Source organism: Etheostoma spectabile, chromosome 4 (assembly GCF_008692095.1).
Source record: "Etheostoma spectabile isolate EspeVRDwgs_2016 chromosome 4, UIUC_Espe_1.0, whole genome shotgun sequence".
NCBI classification, from domain to species: Eukaryota; Metazoa; Chordata; class Actinopteri; order Perciformes; family Percidae; genus Etheostoma; species Etheostoma spectabile.
In genome coordinates this window covers 8762299-8774695 of record NC_045736.1, presented here as the reverse complement: position 1 = coordinate 8774695, position 12397 = coordinate 8762299, and the positions used below count along the sequence as shown (strand labels likewise).

Genomic DNA, 12397 nt, shown 5'->3' with positions numbered 1-12397 from the left:
GTCTTTACGCAGCTAAAAGGAAGTGATAACACAGTCGGTTTTCCTGACACCATCTTTTCTTCTATTAGTCATTTTGTTAAAATGCAAACCTTTGTTTCAGCCCTTGAACAGTTAACATCAATCAAAGAGCAGCTGTCTCGTGTAAACTAATAATAAACTGTAGACTGATTCTTCTTTAAGTGTATGTGAAAACATTTGCAGTTGCGACTGCAGATTTATACCAGTCTGTACTTTCTGCAGCAGCTGCAATGATACTTTCACCTTCTAATGTTTACTTTCTTGTGTGTGTCTTTGCGTGTAATAAAGTTAGTCATTACTTTTGAATTAGAACGGCTGCTAACGTCTGTTACATGTCTCTGTATGGACTGGTTACTCTGTGCTGTTGAGGAGCCGCTGAAAGACTCACACACTCTATATGGTAAACAGCAGTCTTGTACAGTTTCATATGTAGACTGGAACCAACAACTGGGTTTTACATGTGACTATATATAAACATTATTACAAAGTCTGATTCTGCACCATGGCCTTATGGTTTGTGATACGGCACAGCCAGTGAAATGGCAAAGAAGCCAATTTACAGTTTATAACTCAACCACACATCAATAATAGAAAAAAAAAATAGATTACAGTAAATCCATGGTTCAAAACCTGCATACCTTTGAAATGTCAGAGGGGAAACCACAATGGATAACTCATCTCAAAACTCATTTCAACTGCACAGTGCAAGCTGTATTACAAATATTCAACAGCCTACTGTTCCCTCCAGGTATTTTTCAGCAAAACACTCTATACATTTTTATTTGAGAAAAAAAAAGGGGGGGAATGTATTTTTTCACTGGCAAGCAGCCAAACCAATTTAATTGCATTCCAAATGGGCGCAATCTCCACATAGCAACCAACCGTGTTGTATTTCTCAAACTTCAACAAGCTCCTTGACTTTCTCAGAGTAATTGAAATCTTCCACTCTTCCACCCTTGTCGTTATGCAGAGCAGCAGAAAGTACAACAAACCAAACCACAAGGAACAAGGAGATCTGGCTCTCGGAATGAGCAGCTTTAGCCAATTTGTAACTTCATCAGCACATCTTGATACAGTTTCTCTAAAGTCAATTAAAAGAATATTTGGTGGTCTGTATCTCGATAGAGCTAACGCCTTTCCCCTGCCAAGAAGCTGCTGAATACCCATGACTTGTGTCAGCAGGATTCTGTCAAAGTCTGAGGGAAGGTCACCGCTTTTCATTTTGGATTCACTCTTCTAGCATCAAGCCATGTCCCGAAAACAAAGAATTTGGTATCTGAATGCAAAGCTTTTGCATCTGAAAGATATCAAACTTTGCAAACAACAGTCTTCGGTGCCAAGAGGTAACCTTTTAGTACAAACGAGCAGAATTGCAGTAATTATGAACATAACTCGATAACTTGGAAATAAATAAATGCGTTATTGTTTGCTTCCCCATTTCCATCACTACAGAGATTATAAATGCATTTTCAATAAATGTTTCAGAGCTTGATAAAACATCAAAAGATCCTTTAAAAGAGCTTACTGCCAAATCGTTTCAAGAGTCTCAGGCTTTTTTCTTTTCTTTTCTTTTTTTTTACTGCAAAGACAAACTATAATCTCAGAGAGGTCCTCCCATCTACCCGGTGGGTAATTATAGGATGGCAGCAGGCAAATAAATCATCCATCAAGAATGGCAGTAATGTGGACTTCTGTGCATACTACAACCCAGAATAAGGTCCTGAGGTGACCAAAGAACCAGGCATGGTATCAGTCACACGATAATGTGTTTACTTCAGGAAGTCCTTATAACTGGGATGTTCAAGGTCTACAGAAATCCCCCCCCAAAAGGTAATCTTCCTGTCTAGCTTGAATAAAAAAAGAGAAAATAAATAAATGTAAATGATTTAAAATGTGAGATCTTTTAAGTAATCATCCCTCTATTTATGTACACGCATCCACCCCCCCCTCTCTCTCTCTCTCTCTCTCTGTCTCTCTTTTTCTCTCTCTCACTGAATGTGTCTGAGAGCCCAGCCACATGCCAGTGCCTTTGTGTCAAAGATTAAATGAAACCAGGAGTGCCAGCAATGCTGTGTTTGCACAGTGAACACACTTGCTTTCAGCTGCACCAACACATTGCATATCAATCAACATACTGAGGCCGAAAACATACCTCAAGCAGCTACTGTAGATCCAAGTCAAATCTGTAAATGTAAAGTTAATGTAAGGTGTGTGTGTGTGTGTGTGCGTGTGTGTGTGTGTGTGTGTGTGTATTGTGTGTGTGTGTGTGTGTGTGAGTGTGTGTGTGTGTGTGTGCGCGCGCGTAGATGCTTAAAGAATACCATACCAGATTCAGCATAGGCAAAGAAGAAGAAAAACGCAATTAAATGTAGATTTAAGTATAGGGTGCAGTTCTTCTATGAAGTGCTCCTATTTGACGCTCTTATGTGATGTTATCTTGGAGTAGCAAAAACTGACTATGCACACACAGCGGATGGAATTCCTGGAAAGTAAAGCAAAGCTACAATGAAAATATTATGAACAAAGCCCAAAAGTGCCAGAGGTGGTTTACTAGACTGAGGCAAAAAAGGGGCCTAGGGGGACTGTGGGTTTGTAGTGATAGGGAGGGGACTCTCTCACAACACACACACACACACACACACAGACTTGGCTCAGAGCAGCACATCGACAAATGGCACACAGCAGAAGACCAATCCTTGGTGGCCCAACCAGCTAACTTCCTGTGCAATCCTGAAGTATCTCAAATGTGATCTAGATATCACATGTGACACTAGTTTCAAAAGTTGTCACTTTTAGGGCTGATTTTCAATGTCAATGACACGTTGAGCTTTGCATTGAAGTTAGTCACACATCTGACTTTTTTTTTCCTGTGTTAAAAGACCAGGGCTTCTAGACAGAAACCAAATGTCTTAACCAAAAACTACTTATATTTCCAATACATCTTACCATTATACAGTAAACATCCCAACCAGAAATCTTTCCAAAATTGTGACTTACATTAAAGTATATTAATCATGCTGCAAAGTATGCATTTTGCATACTTTGCAGTATGATTGATACTGTATGGTGTTGCTAGGTCAACAACACACCACTATTTATGTGGTCTGTGTGCTCACACGTGTGCGCTTGTGTTTATGTATGCTACGTGAGCGCGGACATGCCTGCATTTACATGTATGAGTGTGAGTGTGTGTCTACCTGTGAGAGTGTGTGTACTCAGTGGACCCATGGTGTCTAAGTGTAGGCCTGAACCAGCTATCTCCAGTTCTGTTTGCACAGGACATGCCTCAGGAAGCTAAGACAACTGTTCATGTTTGCCCATGTTGCGAACCCCTCTTAATACACCCGACAGCTGCATTCATAGACGGCGCAGATGCTATGTTTATCAGTGTTTTTATACATTTATCCTATGGAATCTGTTGGATCACGCCATCCTCGCCGACCTTCTCTGAGGAAACACCCGCCAGGAGTGGAGTCAGAGGATTGAAATGCCAACAAAGAAACCGCATGCCTTGTTGCAACTCTGACAGGCAAATTCTCTGTGCTCTGTATATAATCTAAAACATTATAACCTGTACCTAAATCCACTGTCAGTCTATCATTTGATACAACAAACCTGCCTTTTAACAAGGACTGAGTCAACAGTGGGAGTGATGAAAGATGCCATGTCCCACAAAAAGCTAAATTTCCAGTCATACATTTTGATGAGTGATTTGGTGCCTTCACAGACTTACTCAAGATTGACTTAACACTGTCCCTCCCAATGCTTTGATAGGTAGATCTTATCTTTCAAGTCTACAACTTGTTAAATCTTCCCCACTCCAATCTGTCAACAACCCCAAAAATTGCCCTTATCCCTTTTCCTTCACTCCTTCCTTTTCTTCGTGTTTCATTTCCTGCTACTAGACTGAACAGCAGTCTCATAGCATTTCACATAGAGACTGTACTGAAAAAAAAATCCTAAAAGTACCAAAACACAGGCTCTAACACACCATTCCCAGAGTGATGAAAAGAAAAACAAACTGTTGGGTGAACTGTGAGATCTTTGCAGAGTGTTGAGTGTGAGAGTCAGAGACGATGAGCCCTGTCTGTGCTTATGTGAAATGTTAATATGGTTTTCTCATACAATGATTACGCTAATTTATGTACCAAAGCCTGCTTTACACAAATCTGCCAAGGCCAATAACTGCACTCATAATCTCCAGCATCTAGAATAATCACTTTGTGGTCTATTTGTTTATGAATGAAATGAAGCAATTATCCTAATGAAGATCAGCTTTCTCGCTCTGGGGAATTGTTGCATTTCGACACACTGGAAATGTTTTGTCTTTGTTGCATCTGTCTTAGCTGTGTTGATACCTTAAAACTGTGAAACAATAGGAACACCAAAGTTGTTAGTGTATGATAATTAAGGACATGCGGTTTACAGCAGGGATGCTGAAACTGTTGCAAAAAAGAGCTGCGCACTTCCTGACCTACAGTCTAAACCACATGCATGTGGATGATGCTGAATGTCAGCATCAACATTAAGTTTGGCTGTTGCCCGTGGTGAGTCAAACATGCATTGTTGTATAACAACAAAAACAGAGCCTACTATGCAACAACTTTGTGATATATCCTCTTGCTGCTAAATTTGTTTACCATACCTCTATTGAAGCCTATAATCCTGTATTTTTTCAAGTTATATACTTTATAGAAAAATCAAGGCCACAACTCTGTAGATATCAAAGGAAAACATTACTGAAGGGTTGTATTATATCCTATTTGTGTGCTGATAAAAAGACACTGAATCTGCTTTGAAATGCTACTGTAGCACAGTGAAATTCATGGAGTGTAGAGCAGAGCAGAGAAATGGTTAAATAAATCACACGAAGCAGATGTCTCTCTGTCTCTCTCCTTCTTTTTCTCTCTTACACACACACACACACATTCATTAGTGAAATCCATCAATCAGCATTTCATGCAGTTTGGGTTTGAACCACACCAAATGCACTAAAACAATAAACGTCTGTCTTTCAAGTCGCTATCTGGACTGGAACACATCTGGTGGCATAGCTCGTTTTGGTTTCCACATCATTGAATGACATTACAGACTCAAGGGCAAGCTGAAAAATAAAGTACCCCTAAAATCTCTCTCTATTTTCACTCCATCTACAGCCCTTTCTCTTTCTCTTTCTCGCTCTCTCTCTCTTTACACACAACCCAAATCTACTTCCCCCTCCCTGCACAAACCAGCTAACCTCTCAAATGCTATTCCACCACCCCCTCCCCCAACCAATCAAGAACTGAATATAAAACAGCACAAGGAAACTGGGTGGGTGGGGGGCAGACGGACAGGCAGAGAGGCAGACAGACAGGCTAGGCTATTGCTACTGAGGAACTAGTGGCCTCCTGACGTGAAGACAGTTTAAAACGCCTTGACACATTGAACTTCTCTACACAAGTCGAGGGGGTTGAAACACACACCCAACATCCAGCTGAGGAGCCAGGAGTCAAGCTTGACTGTAGTATTTTGGTTTCAAGGGGCAGTGACGATAATTAGGGTTAATGTGATTTAATGAGGGGCACGAGTTGGGCCGGGGCCGGGCTGTTTCTATCGGCGTTCAACGTCAAATTCGGAATTACTCTGACATCTTGTGATGTGGCCGTGCTTCGCATTACATTACAGATTGCCGTGCATGTCACCACCCCTGAAAACTACCTGCTATCAGTCTAATGATTTCTTATAGTAAACTTACTTGCTGGTGGATAGATTGCAATGTGATAGCAGCATAGAAATGATTTGGATAGCAGGAGTATATTACAAAAGTATATTGGGAATATTTTTTTTTTAAATGCTGATTGCATGATTGAATTCTTGGCAGTTCCTACAATCAATCATCGACATAAATAGACTATTTCCATGGATCTAGGTGATTTAGTAGCTAACCAGGCAGGATAAACTATACTATCTATTTTCAGCCATACATGACTTATGACCCTCTTAACACCTCTAGTAGCTCTGAGTCATGTCTGGTCTAGATTATAAAGTACCGAACAGAGCAACGGGAGCTGGGGAGAGTCTGGTTGAGGCTTTGCCACCTTCACTATCCTGTAGGTTAAACAGAAGTCCACTGTGGTAAATCCCTGTTATGGACAGTACTGCACCCCCTTGTCTGTTTTCTATTACTCAATTGCCGCCCTGAAATTCCCCATAAAATCCTATGTGGGTGTAGTTGCAGAATACAAAGTACAGTATCACTGATGTGGTGGCACCACTGTGGAGATTTTTCCTATGTTGTTACTGTGGTGAATGAACATAAACAGATTAGAAGGCAGGTGAAGTTCTGTCTACAACTCATGTATCTGCAATCTATCTATCTGATTCTAAAAATATTCTGTATTTTCCTTTCTTGCGTTAAAAACAAATGATCATAAATAGCGCCGATTTTCTCCTTCTGTAATAGTATGTAGCCAGAACACAATCTAAGCCCCACTGCTCCAGAGAATAACACTGTAGCTACTTATCATTAACTCAAAGACACAATCAGCCCCAGGCGATCCGGCTTCCCTCCATAACCTTTTGACATTGCTGCTGGGAAGGTAAATGAGAGAAGAAGTTAGACGCAGAGAGGGGGGAGAGGTTTGGGAGAAAGAAAGACTTGGTTATGAATAGTGCCAGGGAGGAAAAATATAAACAAATAAAAATATAACTTCACAAAGTAGACTGTTAATGTATTTTTTTTTGTTTTTAATTTTTTTTTGTTTTTTAAGGTAATGTTCATTCCATGACTGCATTTTATGTGAACTATTATTTGCTCTGAGTTAACTGACTGGAACTGCATCAGGACTATAAACTCAACACTTTGAGTTTGTGTTCACAGTTTCAGCAGCTATAGACTGCGTTTTCCCCTCTAGTGTGCATTAGTGCCATGCATGGGTTAACATTTTCCCAGTGAGAACGGTTGGGATATTGCAACTCGGACTGGCCAGTCAGCAGAATGTTATGAATGGGCACAATGAAAAACCCCAAGTCCGTGCTGTTGACCCAAGAATGCTTGCCTCCATGTAATTAACTTTTCTCTGTGTACAGAATGAGGTACTGCTAGAATAACTCTTTACTTTCTTCTGTTTCTATTATGGTCATGTTTTGAAGAGAGAGAGTGAGAGAGAGAAAGAAAAAGAAAAAACACATTCTGAGAATTCAACAGGGAAAATATATTTTGTCTGTCCAAACTTTGAAGTATCCCGTGACTAATACAGTGATTTGGATAGTGGTGGAAATGGAACGGACCACTTGAAAAGGGATGGTACATGCTCTGCAAAAAAATCGCCTCATTGCTCTTTGGGTGGACAAATGTCATCAGCTTGTTACTTGCGGTCATATAAACATGCACAATGAGGTATTACAAAGTATAACACGTGGGGGGGAAAACGCGATCAATGTATAAATGAGGGTTATCTTGTTAAACATGTTTCATACACCTCGCCTCAAGGTATAATAGCAATTAGGTATGCACCGCACGCATACAGTCAAACACAGTAATGCTTTTATTGAGATATCACTTCTATGAGTACTGCACACACTGTGTGTCAATAAAGTGTTTGCTCTGCATTGCGGTGAAAAGGGCCTCGGAATATATAAATAACATACAGTAACTTAGAACAGGCTGCAACTATTTGAAGAATAACATCTGCAAACCATTGGATTATAAACCTACAGAATAACTACAGTATAATTACTTGAGAGCCTCTCTCTTGGGCACCGTGTTGTTAGAGGGAAGAGGGATGAGGAAAAAGTGGAACAGCTACAGTAATCTATCCAACTTCATTTCACCGGAGTGATTCTGCCTTGGGGTATGCACAAGTCATAATGCATTTGACAAATAGTCTCTCGCTAAAACAGGCATTTGCGAAGAAGTGGCCTTCAGCACTGGTATACACAGCTGAGTGTACGCTGAACAAACAAGCCTCCCACTCAGTGAGGAAAGATACAGAGAGGCTTCAAAAAGATTAGGAGAAATCTTGGGCGAAAAGTAAAGATGACTCACGGTGATTGTGCAAGTGCAGGACAATGCAAGTTGGATGGAGTTGAGAAGAGCAACAGAGCCGTGGGGTTCGCAGAAAAAAATACAAATCAATGTTTTGCTCATGTGTTGTTCTTTGCATTGTTCTGGAATGTGGATGCACAGGTTGCTTCATTTACAATGCAATCTAAAGAGGCACAACGGCGTCTTTGTCTTACGTAATCTACTCATCGTTTTGTGTTTGAATCAGCTTTGGGTTTTAAAAAGGAAACCAAAGCATTAAGTGCATTCGACTCCTTTTGTTTTACACATTTGTGATTGTTACATACTGTATTCTGTTGATGTTTTATGTGAAATTACAAGAAAGCTATTGTCTAAATTCAAAGGTCAAGTGCAATCATGGATTTGTGGTATTGACTTATTCTGTCAGTGTAATCCATATTCCTGGCAGGCATCAATCAATCATCCGTCTGAATGTGGCTGATCAGTTCTATCCTGTTTCAGCTTACACATTCTTTACGTTCTTCAATTATTAACCCCTTCAGGTAGAAAATATGAATCCAGGCATGCGCACACACACACACACACACACACACACAAACACAAAGACATTCTCACAAAGCCTAACAGTCAGTCTCACAAATAGATGTGTTTGAGTTCACAACACTAGAACAGGAAGTGCTGGGCTTTTATATATGGACTGACTGTCCCACTTAGTGTTATGCTCACTTCCTGGTTAGTTTATTCAATGCTGTACAGTACTGCATAACCACACTATTGAGTTTCAGACAAGCTATATATATATATATATATATATATATATATATATATATATATATATATATATAATTTCCTATGAAATATTCTCACCAAACCATTGAAATCTTTCCTGCAGTAGCTATAACTAACTACACAATATTATATCATCTTTGCAAGCTTCCCTGTTAACACCTGCTCACACAGTACTAGTTCAAGGGGGTCAACTCCATCCAGCTCCTGAAATGAAACCGCTATAAAGGATGAACTATTGCCAAAACGTCATAAAAAACTCCCGTATCATTATTCAACAGTTATGTGTAGTAGCTGCAGCACAGCACAGATAACGTGTCACTCTACATCTAAGTCACAGCTGTTACTTTAGTAATGACAATGTTAGACGATTCTGTCCTTGAAACCCAAACCTGCTTCGTACCGGGCCAACAACCTCTATACGCTCGCTGAATCATGATAACCAGTACAGTTCGTTGTGTCAACGCTACAAGACCTGAGGCACGCCATTGGTCAGAGAGCCAGGTCTCATTGTGATCTTGAATGTACATCTGCAGCAGCTACGGTGGTGTGTGTGTGTGTGTGTGTGTGTGTGTGTGTGTGTGTGTGTGTGTGTGTGTGTGTGTGCCTATGTGTGTCAACTAGACTTGGCCAATATACATTAACACACACAAGTGTGAATATTGTAAAATTATCACAAGGACAGAAAGGTTGCAGAAACCCTTCTATGAGAATATTTTTGCTAGACCTCCTTTTTATATCTATAGCTAATTTAAGGTATGTTAGAGTTAAAAGCTTGAAGTTGATGTTACAGTAGGTCAGGGTTAGGGAATGGCTGCAGCCTCATGTATTGTAATTCAAGCCAAGTGTGGGTGTGAGAGTGTGTGTCTGAGTCGTGTGTGTGTGTGTGTGTGTGTGTGTGTGTGTGTGTGTGTGTGTGTGTGTTGTTCTTGTATTCAGGTGACTGTGTGTATGGACAGGGGAGATTAACAATTCAAATATTGTACTGTGCTATAATGTTTCACTTTGTCATCAGCAAATGTTAACTGCCTACTGGCTCCCTTCCAGGTGCTAAGGCAAGCAAACCTATTTGAATGGCTGCGGGTATAATGCCTTCTTCTAGCTCCGCCAAATGTTTACACAAGTTTTAGCCTGACCACATAAAACAAAACTGGCTTTGTTGCGTATGACCTGTAATCCTGGAATATTTAGCAGTTTTGCCATTTGGGTTAATGCTAAACCTTTATCAGTGAAGCATAGAGTCATAGAGTACATGGAAATATTGGAGCAGTGGAAAAAATAATGTGTTTACAGTAGGCCCCATGACACTAAACAGAAATATCAATAATGAATACTAATTTAATAATGAACAATACTAATCAATATTCATTTAGGAAACTTGACAGTATTTCCACAAAGGGCTGATGCAAACTGATTTTGTCAAATGGAAGCATGTCGGTAACATTGTTTATTGCTGCTCACTTCAATTTACCAATAAAAGTATCTGAGGTTCTAGTAATTGGATGCTATTTCGTGCTTGAAACCGCCTGTGCATGTTTATATGAACACAAAAGCTGATAAATAAATTCCATTATTTCATCCTTTAGAATTGTAAACAACCACGGGTGGTTGCTTTATGGGTTTCTGGTGAATAATTAATTCTTCAAAGTTATTATGTACGTTTTGATGAGATTAGGTGCATGCGCAAAAAGGTGTTAACCAAGCCTGCATAAATATGCTACTGTAGGCTATATTCTTTATTTTGTCGAGCAATGAAACAAAATAAGACAAATGAATATGCCAAGTGGCCAGTTACAAGATGCACGATATCCTATACGCCGGCTTGGAGCATCACAAATGGCCCTGATCCATAACATGCTGTCACTATCACATTAACACGCAATCTAGATAGTTGTTTATTGGACTAATTGTGCATTGACCCATGTGGTAACCTGTGTGGAGCAGATAAGATAGCGTGTTTTCGCAGTTAGGCCAGCAAGGTTTAAACAGGGAAGATTTTTCCCTTTTACATATTTAGTTTTAAGAAGAAGAAGAAAAATGCACATGTTCAATTTGTGAGCATTCGCCAGCAGCTCCAGTGCGCTGGAGAGCGCGGTGCGCTCTGACTCAGCTCACAGGACGGCTACAGTACAACGTACCCATAGTTTATCCAGGTGAACACATTTGCAAATTCTAATTAAAGAAAAAACCTGCGTGCACAAGTTCAGAACAGGTGTCAAGTGTGCTTTTCTGCAGAGTTTAAAACAATCAGCACAGCACAAATACAACAAAGTTTAGGGATAGTGTAGCTTACAGACTCATTTCGATCTAATACATCCCGAGGGAAGTAAAAGTGCAGTACTCGTCGTCTTCCTACACATTGCGCCTGCACATATAGCTATATGGCCCACCATGTGTGAGCAATGTACTTGTTTGCGCGCGTGCATCATCACACCGAGTGCAGCACATCTGACCGACTATTAGCCCGTAAAGTAGAGATAATTGTTACCTTGTTGGCGTGGTAATAGTCCAATCCGGAGTCAGTCGGTAACGTACATGAACCCACGCTTGAAGGGGGAGCTGGATAAAATCTGACGTCCATCTCAGAGTCCGCAAGACTGACGGCATGAAAGCGTAGCTCCAAAAACCTGTGCGACTCTCTCTCTCTCTCTCGCTCTCTCTCTCTCTCTCTCTTTCTCTTGCTCTCTCTCTCTCTCTCTCTCTTGCTCTCGCTCTCCTGCACACTCTCTCTCCCTCTCTTTTCCCTCTTGTTTAGCCTATTAAACCGAACAAAAAGTAGTAGTAGAAGAATAAAAAAGAAGAAGGAGAAGAAGAGGACTGAGTCTCTCCTGTCGTTCACTGATAACACCCGTCCTGCACTTACTTCAGCACTATCTGGGCATTCAGCAGGGTGATGCTCTGATATAACATCCCTATAAAGTTCACTAGGAGACAGGGGGAAAAAAGGAGGGGGGGGGGGCTGCCCGCCTCAGTAATCACAAAAGGTGAACCGGTCACTGAAGTTGTCTGTCAGCAAGCCGAGCCGAGCCAAGCCGAGCCGAGTAAAGATGCAGGTAAAAGATGCAGAATGGATCTTGTCGACGGTTTCTCCCCCAAAACGCCCCGTGCTCCGTTCCTGGTTTCCAGACGCGCTGGAGCTTTTGTCATGTGGGAGCGCTCAGATACATCCATGCGTTCATGTCCACGGAGTGGCTGCTAGGCTGCGACCTCTACCGGTCACAGGAGGAATGGGGGGGGGGGGTCAAGTACCATCCTAATTGGCGGGATAGTGTTTGTATGGTAGTGACAACACAAATCTAAAGTGAATTTAACTCCAATCAGAGTAAAAGGAGAAATACCCCACTGTGAAAATACTCCTTTACACATATAAGTATTGAATGTAATAGTCACTTAGGTGAAAGTATGAATGTGTCAAAAGCAAAAACAGCTAATGTCGAAATAGGCGAGAGAATCTAAAACATTTCCATCAGATCAGATTAGATCAGGTTTGAATATGTCACTCCATGTAAACACCATAGATTCAGTGTTGGGAATACTGCATCACGTAAATGATATACCATGTTGTGCTGTTGTACGATGCAGATA

The 12397-nt window shown here is 40.8% G+C and overlaps 1 protein-coding gene across 6 annotated transcripts in view; it reads right to left on the bottom strand.

The window, feature by feature from the left end:
* The window catches only part of tox2 (TOX high mobility group box family member 2), a 92472-nt gene extending 80504 nt beyond the window's left edge, over nt 1-11968 (bottom strand). For 5 of the 6 annotated variants that reach the window (XM_032513679.1, XM_032513681.1, XM_032513680.1 and 2 more), the window contains exon 1: nt 11301-11557. In XM_032513679.1, coding sequence (XP_032369570.1) covers nt 11301-11393 — 93 coding nt within the window. In that variant the 5' untranslated portion in view covers nt 11394-11557. Of the gene's footprint in view, nt 1-11300; nt 11558-11675 lie in introns of those variants that run through there. The other variant, XM_032513682.1, reaches the window with a different exon arrangement.
* Nucleotides 11969-12397: the final 429 nt, after the last annotated feature.